The following is a 16,252-nucleotide window of genomic DNA, read 5'->3' on the forward strand; positions in this document are numbered from 1 at the left end:
AGCGCCCTCCATAATTATTGGCACCCCTGGTTAAGATGTGTTCTTTAGCTTCTGGTAAATTCTGTTTTTTTCTAAATAATATAGGACCACAATGAAAAAAGAGGAAAATTCAACCTTTAATTCAAGTGCATTTATTCAGTGTGAAAAAAAACCCACATTAAAAAATAATTCTTTTACATCAAATCATGTGTGCCACAATTATGAGCACCCTTGATGTTAATACTTCGTACAACCCCCTTTTGCCAACAATTCATTTGAGTTGACTTGAAGGTTACATTTTTCTACAATTTTCATTGTGAGAGCACGCTTCTGCAATAAAAACTGGATTTATTTTAAGGCTTTCAACACATCTTAACCAGGGGTGCCAATAATTATAAGATAAGATAAGATAAGATAAGATAAGATAAGATAAGATAAGATAAGATAAGCCTTTATTTATCTCACAGTGGAGAAATTCACATTGTTGTTAGCAGCATTAAACACCGAGATACACACATACGAGACAGAAAAATGCACATATAAATATAACAAATAGTGCAAACAAAAGAGAATAGTGCAAACAGAGTATGAGAACGAGGGCACTGTAAGTATTTGTTAGTATAATCAGCATCAGGTCATTTTGGATCACAGGTATCCTAATTCCACCAAAAAGTTCAGAAGAACACAAAGATTTGATCCAAAATCAAAACCAGCAGTTGATTAGACAATCAGCTTTCTGAATCCTTTTCCAGCTCATTGTCATGATTTCATCCAATCCAATAGCTGAAATAGAAAACTTCACAACCAACTGGGCCCACACGGTGTCTGTGTAGTACTCACTGGAGTCGGTAGATGGCGCCAGGGCCCCACGACACAACCAGCCTCCGTGTTATTTCCACTCCACGGCAGCAGATGGCAGCAGCACAGAGCACAGCTGGTCTCAGTCAAACATCCGACTCCAGCGGCTCTTTCACGGTCCCCCTGCTTCGGTTTCATAACATCAGAGTGCGTAAAAGCTGAGCGTCCCCGGTTCTGTGGAGCAGACCGTCCTTCAACATGAAGCGCGTCCTGTGCAGGAGGCTCGGAGCAGCTCTGTCCTGCTGCACACGCTTCCACGCTCAGCTAGTAAGAAACTGATGTCTTCATGCCCGAACATTAGAAACACGTGCATTCAAAGTGACCTCCCAGCTCACCTGTTCCTCTCGCAGGTGAGACATGAATCCACTGGACTTCCCATAATCCACCACAGCGGGTATGTGTGCGAGCTGCCGACCAACCACAGGTTCCCCATGGCCAAGTTCCCCAGAGTTCTACACTTCCTGCTCCAAGACCAGGTCATCACAGACAGACAGGTGAGAGGCTCATTGACACTACAAATGAATAATACAGCTGTTATAATAACTTAGACTCTACTTTAGGAAGAATCTGAGCAATATTGTCTAATCATAGAATAAAGAATTTGTACAATCTGGATATCCACATGTAGAAGAACCAGTGCTTATGTATGTTTTTTTAATTTTTATTTTTCCACTGATGATCCCTACATGTGTGCACTACAGGTTTTATAGGTCTTTAATTTATTATATCTCTTTATCTTTCCTACAACACATTGGTTTTTATATAAATCAGTTTTTCCCTGTACTTTAATTAGATGGCTGCCAATGTGAAGCACTTTGTGTGTTTCAAAAAAAGGCTATAAAAATACAGTTCATAATAATAATTATGACTTTTATTGTTATTATTATCCCCCTTGCTGCTGTACCATTGCACAGTTCCTCACTGTGGGATTAATAAAGGCTTCTCTTAGACTAAATTAACAAATAAATAGTCTTATGCTCTGAAAGAACGACACAACATGAGAATAAATGTGCTATTTAATAGAAAAGCAATTAGCTATAATACATTACTGATGATCAGAATCAGGACGCTTAAATAAGATTAGAATAGAAAAGTAAGAAGTAATACTTGCTAAGATTCGAGGTGTTACAGTTATTTGATTAGACTTGTTTTTATGCACGTTATTGGGCTGAAATGTCACTAAAACTCAACTGATATTAGATGATAACTAATTTGCTATTTGTTTATGATAATGAAATGTATTTTTCTGTTTTTGAGGAAACTGGCCATTTGTGGTTTTGGTCTGTAGTTTGGACAAAATAATCAAATATGTCGCCTTTGGGACTTTTTGTTCTAAGGTGGCAGCTTGATACTCGATTATTCAGTGAGAGACAAAGCTGGTAGATTGATGTTAAATCACTGCTTGTACAAAAAAATCGTATTAGTATTAAAAGCACATTCTCCAGTTGATGTGATTTTCCTTCCTCACAGTAGGTGTGGGTCCCTGAAATTGCCTCTAAAGATTTACTGAGCGGCGTGCACACCGAGGAGTACCTGAGCAACTTCATAAACGGAAAAATAGATGAGCGGGAACAAAGGAGGACAGGGTTTCCCTGGAGCGAAGGCATAGTGAGACGCTGTCGATATGAAACAGGTGAGAAGAACAAGAAGCGACTTGACAGCTGCACGGCGTGGAAAGATCACACCGCGCTGCTATCACCTTCTCTGCTGTTGACAGGTGGGACTGTTCTGGCTGCTGAGGTGGCTCTGCAGAGAGGTCTGGCCTGCAGCACGGCAGGAGGAACCCATCACGCCTTTCCCGGCTACGGTTCAGGCTTCTGTCTCCTCAATGACTTAGCGGTCGCAGCCAAATACACGCTGAGCAACTCCTCAACCAGAAGAAAGGTTCTGATCGTGGATCTAGACGTGCATCAGGTGGAGTTCACTTGTCACTGCTGTGATTCAAAGACCAACAATTAAGCTCGACTTTGTGTTATTCGCTAACTTCACCTCTTTTGCATCCAACAGGGCGACGGCACAGCTTTCATTTTTAAAGAGGAGCCATCTGTGTTTACGTTCTCAGTGCATTGTGGGAAAAACTTCCCCCTCCGTAAACAGCAGAGTGATCTAGATATCAGCGTGGAGGATGGGCTGGAAGACAAGGAGTATCTCTCCACAGGTACGTTAATGCAGGGGCCATGATGTGTTCAGTGTTTGGATGAGAACAGTGCTGCAGTCATGTCATCGCATCTCAAACGGAGCACTAATGTCTTCAGTTTTTTCAAAGATCATATATTTTTTTGCAGCTTTTTCTTTTTTTTTAAAAGCAATATAAAAATAGTTGTATGAAGCTATATGTGCAGAGCAAATGAATTAAAGTTTTCCTCAAGTTAACTAATGATTGTGTTGTTAACAGTGGAGCAACACCTTCCCTGGCTGCTGGAGAGTTTTCGCCCAGACCTGGTTTTATATGACGCCGGTGTTGATCCTCACTGGGAGGATGAACTCGGGAGGCTCCGTCTGACAGATGAAGGTGAGCGATTCTCCTTTACACACCAGCATCTCTGACTACAAATCACTTAGAGACTTTTTTTTGTGTCTCGTAGGGCTTTATCAAAGAGACCTGTATGTGATGAAGACGGTGGTGAGTAAAGGCGTTCCTGTCGCTACTGTTATCGGTGGAGGATACTCCAGAGACATCGACAAACTGGCCCTCAGACATTCCATCGTCCACAGAGCAGCAACTCAGGTAAAATGAACTGCGACTTAGACAGATTATTTCAAATGAACCAGTTCAATACAGAAATAATTACTAAATAAATCACCTTCTTCTTTGTTTTTCAGGTTTGGAGGGAGTGTGGGATGTAAAACCCTCATCTTCTGAACAAACATGTCGCATGTTTGAAAAATGATAGAAGCATCCTTCCTATATCAAGGGAAGTCCACTCAGGATATTTTAATCTGGAAAGCTGGTGCATTCGCCTGTTGGCTGAAAAGTGATTTAAAAAGACATTCAGTTCGCAGTAGTAACTGTACAACTAATAAATACTGACTCCTCGGCCACCTTAAAGGTAGCCGTAGCATCAGTTTTTTCATTTTTAGTGATACAACACTCAATACTGGGCTGTCAGCACACTGTGAAGCTGCTAAACTGGCTTCATGACATCCTTAAGTGGACTTTGCAAATTGTCCTGAAGCCAAATGCAAATAAAGGCAGATATTGATCATAGGTCATGCTGCTGCAAACACCCAGATATCGAACAGTCTTTGTTTAGTTCAGTAACTCAGAAATCTTGGTATCATTTGTGGTTAAAATCTCAGCTGTAGTTCAATCCTGCTGATTTCTTTCTACCAAAAATCTGAAAACTGTTAGTCTCACCTTCATAACTTGTCGTTTACACTTTTGTAATTACTTGTTCTCTGGCTACAGTAAAAAAAAACAAAAAACGATTTATGTTTTTTTAAATCCCTTTCTCGCCTCTACCTCATCCGAAACCGACTCGGGACTCATGAGCACATCTCGTTCCACCGGCTACCTGTTACCTCCAGAATTGATTTCAAGCTGTTATTGATTACTCACAAAGCCCTGAGAGATCTTGCTCCAAATTATTTATTAGATGTGCTCATAGATTGCCTGTGGAGATCAGGGCTGCAAACTCTGCCTCGTGTTTCAAACCGCTTTCAAAAACCCACTTTTGTAAACATGCATTATGTTTTTTTGAGAAGTTGTCCTGCTCGGCTGTTTTGAGGCTGCTACAGAAATAAAGTTTCTCATTACTGAACCGTACACTCTGTGGTTATTAACATGAACAGATGCATATTGTTGGTCAGTAAATGCAACACGAAAACACTAATGAACAAAAATGTTTAATAAGGAAAAATCAAACCCAGAAGTGTTTACATCAGGTCACATAAGACATTAAGGTACCGCTGCCACTGCAGAACAAACACAGTTGGTCCATACACACACACTGTACTGATGAGAAGATGCACCATCCGTGGCACAATGTTCACAGATCACCAGCATGTTTCAAGTTTCACCTATTTTTTTTTTTTTTACGTCATTCACTGACATCAAGCAGCGACATATTTGGTGGTGCAGTGCAATGTTTATTCACAGTATATGAGGCAGTTGATTTGCTGAGACGCACTAGTGTGCTCAGCCAAGTTACAAGACGATACACAACTATTGCAAATATTAACATCGAGCGCACACACTTGGCGACGTGATCTTTGAAACAAAACGAGACGATGGCACTAATTGTTTTGGAAGAGATTCTGCACGACTTTTTTCCACGACGGTTTTGTGACAGATTACGGTTTTACAGAAAGCCTCACCGAGAACGTCCGTGACAGGAACGTGCGACTGTAAAGCAGGCAGACACACGAGAAGTGAGACGTTTCCACTGAAATGAATGCGTTAAAACATGTAACAGCAGATGAAAGTGTATCTGGTAATCTCCCAAATACCTCCTAGGCTAATATTTGAAATCCAAAGACAAAAACAGTGCATTTCTTAACATTTCTTCTTACAGAAATGTTCTTTTAAAAGAGCTAAAATCAGCCACTGTGGAAAAAAATACTAAAAACAAATTCCTGACTGTAAAAGAGAACTTACGCTGGACATTTGGATACTGCTTGTTGGCTTCATGTATTTAAATACTTTAAAAAACTGTGGTATTGTATACAGTAAGAGCCATTGTTGAACATTGTCATCCTCTGTGTGCTAAAACATTACAGTGACCTTCTAAAACAGTGACACCCAGCTGACTCCTTAAATAAACATTTAAATAATAAAAAAATCACACTTTTTCAACAGCTGAGTAAAGAATGTCAGCGGTGGAGTAGTTTAGTGTTACGTGTACCTCCAACAACATCTCTATTCAATACTTATCAAATGTGTGATTCAGTGCTAAAATTTGAGGCAGAGGCGATGCAAAGTAAACCAGTTCAAATCAGATCTTCCACAGCTGAACTCTCTCTGCCACCACACACCAGTTGGCGTGGTCGAAGTAGGTGTGTTTCACGTGGAGCTCTTCGACGTTATTCTCAATCAGCTCCGCCAGCTCTCCCTCCCTGAAGACGTGATAGTACCTCAGGCAGGAGCCTTCCACCTGCCCTTTGCTCCCCCGAGGACTCCCTGTGCTTTCCCGCTGCTCTTCTCCCTGCTGCCCTCCCTCGCTTTCATCTTCACACTGCTTCAGGTGCTCCCGCTGCAGAGAGACGAGATCCGGCAGAGCCCAAGAGCCGCACTCCTGGGCCAGAGACACTGAGACGCTCTGGTTTTCTGTGCCGTTGTTGTTAGCGGTGCTGTTGTTGCCTCCGGGGTCGTTCTGTCCCTTGTGCAGGTCTGTGACGGAGCCGAACACGTCCTCCTCCGATCCGATCACAGACGGAGGGGAAAAGAAGCTGGAGACCTGCTTGATGAGGCCTCGTCCTCTCCCGCGCTGGCTGGCCTTGTTCCCCTCGCTTTCGCCTGAGGGGGAGGATAAAGTGCTCAGGTCTCTGGAGGACGAGCGGGAGATGGCTAAGCTCCCGAAGTCAAACACAGAATCCAGAGACCTGGAGAAGAACCACAGTCTCTGAGTCCTCTGCTGCGGCGCGCTGCGGGACAGATCTTCTTCGTCCGCCACAGAGGATGTGCTTCGAACCTTCCTGTGCTTTTCAGTGTTGTCTATGGCTTCGCTCACGCTCTGTGCTGTCGCTCTCCTCCTGGGTTTGACGTGCTCCCTGCTGAGGCCGGCGGGCGCGTGGGGATTGGGGTTCCAGGGAACGAAGATGTCCTGCTTTTCAAATTTACGCCGCTTCTGCTCCATGGCCCACACGTAGATCATGATGCGTCCACCCACTCGCAGGGTGCGAGCCATCTCCTTTATTGCTCGAATACGACGCTCTTTGGTGGACAAGTGATGGATGACTGCCACATAAACATAAATTTGTCAGAATTAAGTGGGATGGTGCGTAGGCATTTATTTAATTATGATGTTGTGTCACATTCAGCACTTGCAGTCAACAGAACACATCATGCACACTGTGGAAGGAGCACAAGATAAATTAACAGTGTGGGTGTCTGTTGTCATCTTTGGGCCTAATTACACTCTTTTGTTAGAGGACACATGAATTATTTCACACTGTTGGCTAGGCAACACAAGTTCACGGGGAACTGATGTTTATTATTATGAGACTTAATTTAATTCCATGCAAATGGCAGCTGCAACATGTATACGTAGGGAGCCATTTGTGCCCGAGTGGGAGGAATCAACAACATCCGAACCCCTCTTTAACTGTGCGCACGTGTCTGTTACCTGCAATAGAGAGCACAGCATCGAAGCAGCCGTCTCTGTAAGGCAAATGCAGTCCGTCACATATCTGGACTTCGTGTCCTTGGCTCCAGGCAAAGTCCACCAGGGGGCGACACACATCGCAACCCAGCTTGAACACTTCCTCGTTGATGTGGAGATACTTGCCATTGCCACAACCTGCCAAGGACAAGGCGGTCAGCGAGAGCGTTAGAGCGTGATTATGAAAGATAAGTGGCCTGATTAGATGTAACATATATGTTCCCTCTCTTTTAAGAGAGGCCACTTTTAGAATTACTTGTTGTGTTTCCAAAAACAATAGAAAAAGCACACTATATAATTGATCATGCGACACCTACCAATGTCAGCAACGATGCTCCCGGGCTGCAGGTCCAGCAGGAACTGTCGTACCTTTGGCCAGGCTTTGTAGCGGCTGTCGTTGAAATATGGAGCAATCTTGTCATAGACGCTGTGCACATGGTCTCGCTCGAGTCGACTGGCAGCCTCCTCCATCGTGTTCGTCCAGGCTGCCTCATGCAGCGGCTTCAGAGCATCATGGCTGCAGAAACAGAATAATCTCTGCTGATTTCTGAATAATTAATCCATTAAACAGTTAGCCTACTTCATTAGGAAAATCAAAAAAAAAAAGTAGACGCCTAAAGTGGACCAGCACAGTGGTGTTCTTCCAGACATGCTTGTTAAGGTCTAACAAGGTCAGCTGGAAGCCTTAATCAGCAGACACACTCAAACATCTGTCAGGCAGCAGCGGTAATTTAATGCCAAACCCTTCGCTTTGTACTTCAAGTACCAGCAGCAGCAGCAGCATTAGTGAGCCGCCCCAGCCTGCAGCGCTCCTCCAGGGCAGGCTGAGGTGAAACCCAACGAGTGCAGCTCAGTGGGTTGAATTTGTAATCCTTCGCTCATAACTAGAAATTAACCAACCGAACTAGGTCACGGCAAGGAGGCAGATCTCATCTCGCAAAACACTCAGCAGGTCCGCTTTCACAGCGGCCGTGACAAATTGTTTTTACTGCAACACAGAAGTGGAAAGTCAACGCATAAATCATTTTTTGTCAGTAACAAGATGCAGAGCGAGCAGCATCGATCACGTCTGAGTTAATGATTTTGGTTGGATATTTTACACTCTGTAAGTAGGCGCTGGGGTTAATATGCTGTCATCCTTCCTCCAGCGGTAAAAGCAGTGGGAGAGTTCAGGCATCAGCTCTTCCTCCAGGACTCATGTTCACCTAAGATGACCCTCATTGATTCTGAGGAGGACGTTCAGCTTCCCCGGAAATCCGCGGCTAATTTATACACATGTGAATAGACTTTCAGCCTGATTGCATTATTTTTGATTATCTGACAGCACTGCAACACAGCTTTAGTGGAGGTTGTTGCTGGTGCTTTTCATACATAAACGTGGCTACTTGCAGTTTCCTGTACATATATTTAACATAAATATGTTTCTGTTTTTGACCTGAAGATGTTGGAATGAGGACTTTAGAGCTAAACGCAGCATCGCCGACCACAAACATACAATCATAAAGAACTACCTTCAGCAACAGGCCGCCACTCCACTGTACACACTGTATGTATATTAAATTCAGAAACCGAGTACAGAATTCCAGACTCAACTGAGAATTTTGGGGATTATGTAATTGTGATGTTTGTGTTATTCACAGCTCCCACTGCAGTCATCTCAGTTTATTAGGATGCAGCCCACAGCTCCTGCAGTGCTGCTGCTGTGGCTCCCTCAAGCACTGTATGTACAAAGAGTTGTTCTGTGTCATTATCCGAAGGCTTCGATTGTTGCTTTAAGAAAAGAAAAAAAACAAAAAACGTCTCAATACGCAGAGTCCTCAATGACCTGTGTGGTTATTATCTTGTGGCTGAATTAATTTCATGCAAATCAAACCCACACATGAACGCGGTGCCCATCACACGTTGACTCCAAAGAGAATTTATAAGCGAATGTTTACGAAGCTGAAGAAATCAATCAGACTGGAGCGATCTTGGTAAGATTTTCAGAGCTGCCCTCTTGAAGAAATGAACAGCACGGCACCAGTGGGTTGAGATAAGTTAGAATAGCAGAAATACAATGAGCATTCATTTATCAAACTTAAACTGTTGATTTAGAGCTGTTGGCTGCTGTGACCTTTTCGCTTGAATAATCTTTTTTAAATGACAGATATTAAACTTAACTACTGAGGGAGTCGTAATCAATGACGAAAATGCCATTTTTAATTGGGTAACACAAAAATTAGGTTGTTTCCTGACAGATCAGCAGAGGATGGATGCTCCTCCTTCACCTGCATTCAGCATTGTTGTTGTATATTAAGCATTGAATCATCATTAAATCCCACAGAGCGCGTTACCAGTGAACTATATCCGTATCTTTGCTGTGAAGCATCCGTTTTGAAGCCACACACAAACACGTGGCCAGGATTGCAGCACACTTCTGATTTTTCACACTGTGTGCAATGTGACAAAGATTTTCAGCTCTATGTGATGTAGAAGCGAGCGAGAGATACAAGTTGTTCTTTTGAATCAGATGTGATGGATGAGAGCTGTCGGCGCTGCTAAGCCATCCCAGCAGACATCATATGTCACTGCCAACATGCAGCTGACACGAGTGGCAAAATCAATAATCACCGCAATGCATACATAAAACATACAACTTAAACCTTCCAAATGTGAATACGGTCTCCCACTCGTGTTTATCTCTGAATGCATTGCGTAATACTTCATTGGAATTCACCCCATCCTCCATCCATTCATGTTGGACCGTCAAAGAGAATAAAAGAGTGTTTCAAGTAATGAATTTCACATTAAATCAATCTAAAACTGAGCGTTGCAACCTAATGAACCATGTAATGCCACGCTGCACTTTGCTGATGAGGTTAACCAGAAGCACAGCCATCAGACGTTCCCCCTCCACCTCTCTTGATACGTCCTAGAATTTAATATGCACTGGTTCCCACTGTGCACACAAACGAGCATGACTGGGAACATTTACAACAGGATACCAGCAGCAAAGGCCGACCTCTGCTGCACGAAATGCAAATATTTCTCTCTCCCCTCACTGTGCAATAACAGGCTTGTTCATGCACTCCTGCGGTGGTAAATATAGTGCATGCAGCATCCTTCACTCAAGACCTATTTCTGGACCACCATCATCTGCATCACCCCGGCCAAGTGGAAGTAAAACATCCCTTATGCAACGCTGTAATCTGGCCTCTTTTCGTATTGTCTGTGTTCAATTGCGCCTGAGTTTTCCCCCTGTGCTCACTAGACTATGGTAGTCCTCAGCTGACATTATGTAACCAGCAGCTGGGGAGGCTCACAGCGCTGCCTCTGACTGACAATGGGAACTAAAATTAAATCAGAGGACAGAGGCAGCGTCCAGCGCGCAGATTTGTCCGAGGTGGAGGACATTCAGAGGATGAAAGGTGACATCGGCCTTGATCTTTCGTGCTTGCCCTGACAAATTGTCGGGGAGTTCCATAACGAGGTCTGTTGGTCACAGCAGATCTGCAGCCTTTGAACCCTCCTTGCATTATGGTGCACGTATGTAAACAAATGTTCCTGGACCATGTTGACAGCTGTGACCTCAGTGGTGCTGTTATGAGCAGACAGGGCTGCTGCTGCTGCTGCACACAGGCAGCCGCAGAGAACAGGTTTATCCATCAAGTATGCCAGCAGTTAATGACTCAACATGTGGTGAGAGGTCGAGAGCTTTAGTCTGCTCAACTTAGAGTCCCCTCATTACTGTCACTGGAGTCACAACGTGCAGCAAATAACATGCAGCAGATATGGAGAAGGATGGAAACACTGCAGATCAGTTAAATAACAATCTCAGATGCTCTCAATTACAATGAACTGCAGGATCAAATTTAGTCAGATTTCAGACTTGTGTATGTGAGCTTCAAGTCCCATCAAAGTTTTTTTTTTTTAACAGTAGAATCTGAATTAAAGAAAACACAAGGTCGCATGTACACAGACATCTAAGCAACTATAACATAATTTACACGCTGCAATAAATGCAATTTTCTCATAACAATCTGCACCAATTCCCCTAAAATGTTGTCCGAAAATGCAAATTCACTTACCGTGAACGCACCAGGCTCCGTGCAACAATCCGCCTCAGTCCTCAGGTCGCTGGAGGAAAACTTCCCTCTGTGGATCTATAGGATCGACGTGTCACCGGGATCAGAGGCCGGTGCTCCACACGGCGGCACCGAGCCCACCGTCACCGACATGGTGAGGACGAACACCGTGAAACCGAAGCAGAGCCCCGCCGAGTGCGACGGCCAGCAGCGTACTGCCCGCAGGACGGCATCAAACCCACAGCACGTTGAGCTGCTCACCTGTCAAGGTGGAGGGAGAGCGGAGCAGCACATCCGGGTGTGGGTTTCAAAATTAAAGCATTTATAAACGGAACCGTGTTTGCGGAGTGCAACAACGCTCCCGTAACTTCAAGTGAATAAAGGAAATGTTTCATCAAGTTTGGGATGTCGTGATAGTACTGATGATAAGCGTGGTATTAAAAAAAAAAAAAAAAAAAAGAAAGAAAGAAAGAGAGAAAAAAGAAAAATCATGTTCTTGTTCAAATAAAACACTTAAAAAATGTAGTAAAATAACAATCTCATAAAATGTTGTAATTTCTCATATTTAAAATCCATATTCTACCCTTAATTTTACATGCAATCTATCATGTATTTTGTGGGTTTTCTAAATAAAGGATATTTACATGCGTTAAAAAAATTACCTATGCAATAGAAAAATGATAGCTAGATCGATTACTGTTTCTTATCTACATTATGCACCGATTACTGCATACATTCAATATTTTTGTTGGGGAGTTTGTTGCAACTATACAAGATATCTCTCATTTCACAAACAAATCAATGTGAAATTATAGCATCAGCTCTTCTATTTATGTTAATTGTAACATTAGGAATATATTTATAGCATTAAACTTGACTTTACCAGTTTCATTTGTTAAAGAAAAATGCAATATTGAAATATAGTAAAATTAGAATACATTTCAAATGTATCTTGGTACTATCTTTATGTCAAAAACATGTTACAGGTTTTAGTCAATCAATTTAAACTATTCTTAAAAATGTGTACACACTTTATTCGACTCTTCTGTTGATCTATTTTAATTAGTTTTATTTTAATCTTCTGTATTTAGTATTTAGTCTGTATTTGTTTGTTTTTTAACATGTAAAGCACTTTGAATAACTTCTGTGTACGACACGATGCTACATGAATCAACCTGCTTGCTTTCAAGTATTTACAGATGTCTTTTTTTTATTATTTTTTTAACTGTGCGTATTGTACTGAAAGTTTTCTTCTCGAATAAAAGACGCTTTTATTTTGAAGAACATGTGAGCCGTTGTCTGGTCTTATTATGAAAGTCTTGACGCAGCTGATGGTCGTAGGTGTGTAAAAAGATGACACGCTGTGCGGCCGCAGAGCTCGGCTCTTATTGGCTGTCAAACTCACGTGACGACCACAATAAACAACGTGAACCGTATCTGACAGCTCACGAGAGCCTGATTTTCTGCTTTATCCTTTTTTCCCATCAGGACATTTAACTGCTGTTTAAATTCAGTGTTTGCATCTGAAGGCTGCAACATGACTGGACAGTTTAATTTAGAGGCTGACAACAATCCATCAGGTGTACATTTACAATACGGACTTAACCCATGTGGTGGGAATTAAAACTATACCTGAGTTTTGTTTGATTCTTAAAAAGGAGCAGCCATGCCAAGGATCTCTTTGACATCAAACAAAGGATGTATTGAGCTGCAGTTTCCTGTTCGCCCTGATTTTCCACTTGCATAGGCATGAAATGTATGCAACAGCTGCGTAAACATTAAAATGAAATAAGAATAGCTCTGCATTCTACACCACTAAGCATTTCTGGTTAGTGTGATACTTGACATACACTAGTCCATCGTGTCCAGTTTCTTTTGTTCCGTTTCCCACCTGAGTGTCTGCTCTGATTTATTCCGTCCTTTTTGGCCTCTAACATGGTTAATAGCAGCAGTAATAACAGTGATTCTCTGCTGCCATTCAGTGGGCACAAAGCACTAATCACAGCTGTCATCACTATTCAAAGCACATGTGCTCTTTCCTGCTGCACATTAACATCACACACACACACGCCAGCCACACCTGGCCAGCACACCGTTCAAACACATTTACACTGCTGGCCAGCGAGCAAAGTGAGACGCTGAAGGTGTCGGCAGCTGCTCAACTGTCGGTTTCTATTCAAGCGTGAAACCAGTTAGCAGTCACGTACCGTCCTACACGGTGTTTGTGTTGCGAGGACAGGATTCTTCCCAGATTGGTGTTTTTTATGCAGCTGCTCCTCTGAGTATTCTCTGTCTGACAAAACAGCACAGAAAAAATGCAAAAATAGAGGAAGCCAGCAGCTGGGCGATGTTATCCGTTTGTTGACTTAAGACACCACCATTTACAGTATATTTGGTTAAAGTCTAGTCTTTGTTCTCTCACCCTCATGAAACCGGCTTTTGTTAGTGCAGCCATAAATCTACAGGCCTCAGCTAGAGACCTGCAGTGGAACACTCAGATCAGGTGTTGTCATCTATTTAGACGCCACCGAACAAGGAGGGAGCAGAGGAAGAAGGTCTGGGATCAGAGTGGAAATCCGCCAAGCATGCAGCGGTGACAAGCCCTCCCAGTAGAGGCTGGGTCAAGGTTTAGATATCTGAGAGTAAAAAAAAAAGAGGCGACACTAGAAGTACAGGCAGCAGGAATGTTTGTATCTCCTGTTCTCTTGTCAGACGCACCGCTGGGTTATTGAACAATGGCGACGTGTGACGGATAATCAATCATGTCAGGATGTCTGCCACGGCGTGAGCCAACGGATTCCAGTGTACATGCTGCATTGTGTGGATCCTGAAGGTTGAAGCTGTCGTAGCAGGAGGAGGAGAAGGCTGCAGCAAGCACAAAGGACGCTTCCTCTCACTGCATCTCTTATTCTCATCATCCATCACTGGTTTGTCTGTTATAAACGTAATATATAATAGAAATAGCAAAAAAAAAGTGAATGGAATCCATCTCCTCTGGTTGATTCTGTTCCTGAACCTGGACTGGACTCGCCTGCTTGTGCAACTAAACTAAACATACAACGCTGACTTTTACCAATCCTGTATACCTTGAATAAATGAACTAACTCTACTACCGACCTCTCTGCATGCAGGGATGTGCTCCTGAGACAACTGTTCCACCCAAAAATTTGCATCTGCATGACTCATGCCCCGTTGGGAAAAGCCATCTAAACCTAAAAGAGGAGTAAAAGTGCTGTGGCCAGATGGCTCCTCCAATCAAGCTCTTCAAACCAAAACCCAATGGCCCAGCGCTCACATGAAATCTCAAGCAAAACAACACGAGGGAGACTACACGAAAATAGAGAACAACTGCTGCTCATGGAAGCCAAACACACAGCAAACAAACAGCTCTTAACCCGAAAACCTGCATCGAGGAGAGAAAAGAAAATACAAATAAACAGAATTTGAAACAAACTGGGAGAAGATTGACATGAGAAAAGGGTAAACAAATGAGATTTAATCACTTAAATAACTGATAAGGTAAATAAAGATAATCAGGGGAGTCAAGAGTAAAGTGTAGGAGGTTCAAACAAAACCACAAAACACATCCAAACTGGTTGGAGATGATTCTTCTAAGAGGAAGAAAGGGAAAGAGGAGAGCTCAAGATCCACATTGCTAAGGTGTATTTCATTTCCTGATGCACTCATGCTTCTCTGCTCCACCATTTGCTTTGTCTCACATCAATGTGGTACCAGGCAAGGAGAGTGGTTGGTGAAAAAAACAAGCGTTATTGTTCCAGGTTTAACCCTGAACAAGCTCCCAGTGCTGCAGAAACACTACACTTCTCACAAGAACCATAATCAGCAAAGGAGGCACTTATAAGAAATTGTCTTCAGTGAAGCTATATAAAGTATGATTTGAGTTCCCTCCTGAGAAGTATCAGTGGCGTCCTGTATTTTTCATCAGGTCCCCCATTTGTAGATGTATCATCTCCTCAAAGCTTCCCTTTGTGTGACGGTGTTTTTCTGGTTATCTTGCTGCTTTTATCTGCTTTTGTTTGACACCTAGTTGTATTGTTATTGTTTTATTTACCTCACATTGACTTTCTCTTTGGGGTCGATACCTAGTTGTGTTTATTATCATGGCTTGTATTTGTGTTAATGCAATAGAGGATTGTATCAGAAAACTATTCTGTACAGAGCAGTTATACAATCTGAGTGTAATCCACTAAACCCCCAACTTCCAGGTCTAACAGCACCACTGCTTTGGAGCCCATTTTATTTTCTGTTTTCATAAATTATTCACCATATGTCCTCAAAAATGCCAGGGTGGTCAAGTACACCGATGACTCAACTGTATTCGTGGGCAAATCTACATGGCTAAAAATGAGCCAACTAGTGCTGAACACTACCACAACTAAATGTATTGTATTTGGAAAGTTCTTGATATGATATCAATGGAATCATATCACCCATTCCTTCACATATGTGGTCAAGTGCTGCTACAAAAAAAAAACATCTAAAAAAAAAAACACCTTCAAATTGTACAGGACTGAGCAGCCACTGTGGTTTCTGTTCTGACATGTGCGAGACACAGAGATGACTAACTTGGCAAACGATAGAGGAGACAGTAAAAAAGTCAAGCCTGCTGTTATTTATGCAAACTGTGACATTTCATAATAGACCACATTTAAAAACACTGGTTTCTACTGGGTTCTCTCATGGTTATATGACATGTCAGGTGAGTTCTGGTTGGCTGGTCATATCTGTGGTCTACCTACAAATTATATGAGAAATGTTCCTTATAGAGGTTCTTCTAACTGGAATTCTGTCAAACAGTTTCTTTCAAGACGTCACAAGAAATTCAGCTGAGAAGTGACTGTTTTACTGCTGTTTTTCTCCCTTTTGCTTGTTTGTTTTTTTAAAATCTATTTTTGGTGCCATGTTTCATGTCTGCTTTTACATATTTAATGCCTATTTTTAATGTCAATCGCAGCAAGACTCGCTGAACTTTACAACACGGTCAATGAACTAACTAATAGGTGAGTTAGT

General features: G+C 42.5%; 2 protein-coding genes across 3 annotated transcripts; one reads left to right on the top strand and one right to left on the bottom strand.

Moving 5' to 3' along the window:
• Window positions 1-989: 989 nt before the first annotated feature.
• hdac12 (histone deacetylase 12) lies at window positions 990-4,598 on the top strand. Of its 2 annotated transcripts, XM_008276628.1 has the most exons (8): window positions 990-1,104; window positions 1,188-1,331; window positions 2,311-2,470; window positions 2,555-2,751; window positions 2,845-2,995; window positions 3,233-3,349; window positions 3,423-3,565; window positions 3,661-4,598. In XM_008276628.1, exons 1-8 carry the CDS (start codon window positions 1,036-1,038, stop codon window positions 3,682-3,684), a joined length of 1,005 nt encoding a protein of 334 aa, XP_008274850.1. In that variant the 5' UTR covers window positions 990-1,035; the 3' UTR covers window positions 3,685-4,598. The 2 variants fall into 2 exon arrangements, with proteins under 2 accessions (XP_008274850.1, XP_008274849.1); XM_008276627.1 differs by having other exon boundaries at window positions 1,022-1,331.
• A 69-nt stretch (window positions 4,599-4,667) lies between these two features.
• trmt9b (tRNA methyltransferase 9B) lies at window positions 4,668-11,361 on the bottom strand. The gene is made up of 4 exons (XM_008276630.1): window positions 11,225-11,361; window positions 7,475-7,674; window positions 7,122-7,295; window positions 4,668-6,733 (listed from the first exon to the last, which is right to left on the bottom strand). Exons 2-4 carry the CDS (start codon window positions 7,626-7,628, stop codon window positions 5,772-5,774), a joined length of 1,290 nt encoding a protein of 429 aa, XP_008274852.1. The 5' UTR covers window positions 7,629-7,674; window positions 11,225-11,361; the 3' UTR covers window positions 4,668-5,771.
• Window positions 11,362-16,252: the final 4,891 nt, after the last annotated feature.

The sequence above is a fragment of the Stegastes partitus genome, unplaced genomic scaffold, assembly GCF_000690725.1.
Source record: "Stegastes partitus isolate 25-593 unplaced genomic scaffold, Stegastes_partitus-1.0.2 Scaffold78, whole genome shotgun sequence".
In the NCBI taxonomy this organism is placed as follows: domain Eukaryota; kingdom Metazoa; phylum Chordata; class Actinopteri; family Pomacentridae; genus Stegastes; species Stegastes partitus.

What these genes read in the sequence shown, in the direction of transcription:
- hdac12 (XM_008276627.1), top strand. Translation starts at nt 1,116, where the DNA reads ATGTCTTCATGCCCGAACATTAGAAACACGTGCATTCAAAGTGACCTC. An exon ending in AGGTCATCACAGACAGACAG is followed by an intron (nt 1,332 to 2,310) that starts GTGAGAGGCTCA and finishes TCCTCACAGTAG; the next exon opens with GTGTGGGTCCCTGAAATTGC. An exon ending in CAAGGAGTATCTCTCCACAG is followed by an intron (nt 2,996 to 3,232) that starts GTACGTTAATGC and finishes TGTTGTTAACAG; the next exon opens with TGGAGCAACACCTTCCCTGG.
- trmt9b (XM_008276630.1), bottom strand. Translation starts at nt 7,628, where the DNA reads ATGGAGGAGGCTGCCAGTCGACTCGAGCGAGACCATGTGCACAGCGTC. An exon ending in GAGCATCGTTGCTGACATTG is followed by an intron (nt 7,296 to 7,474) that starts GTAGGTGTCGCA and finishes TGTCCTTGGCAG; the next exon opens with GTTGTGGCAATGGCAAGTAT. An exon ending in TGCTGTGCTCTCTATTGCAG is followed by an intron (nt 6,734 to 7,121) that starts GTAACAGACACG and finishes TTTATGTGGCAG; the next exon opens with TCATCCATCACTTGTCCACC.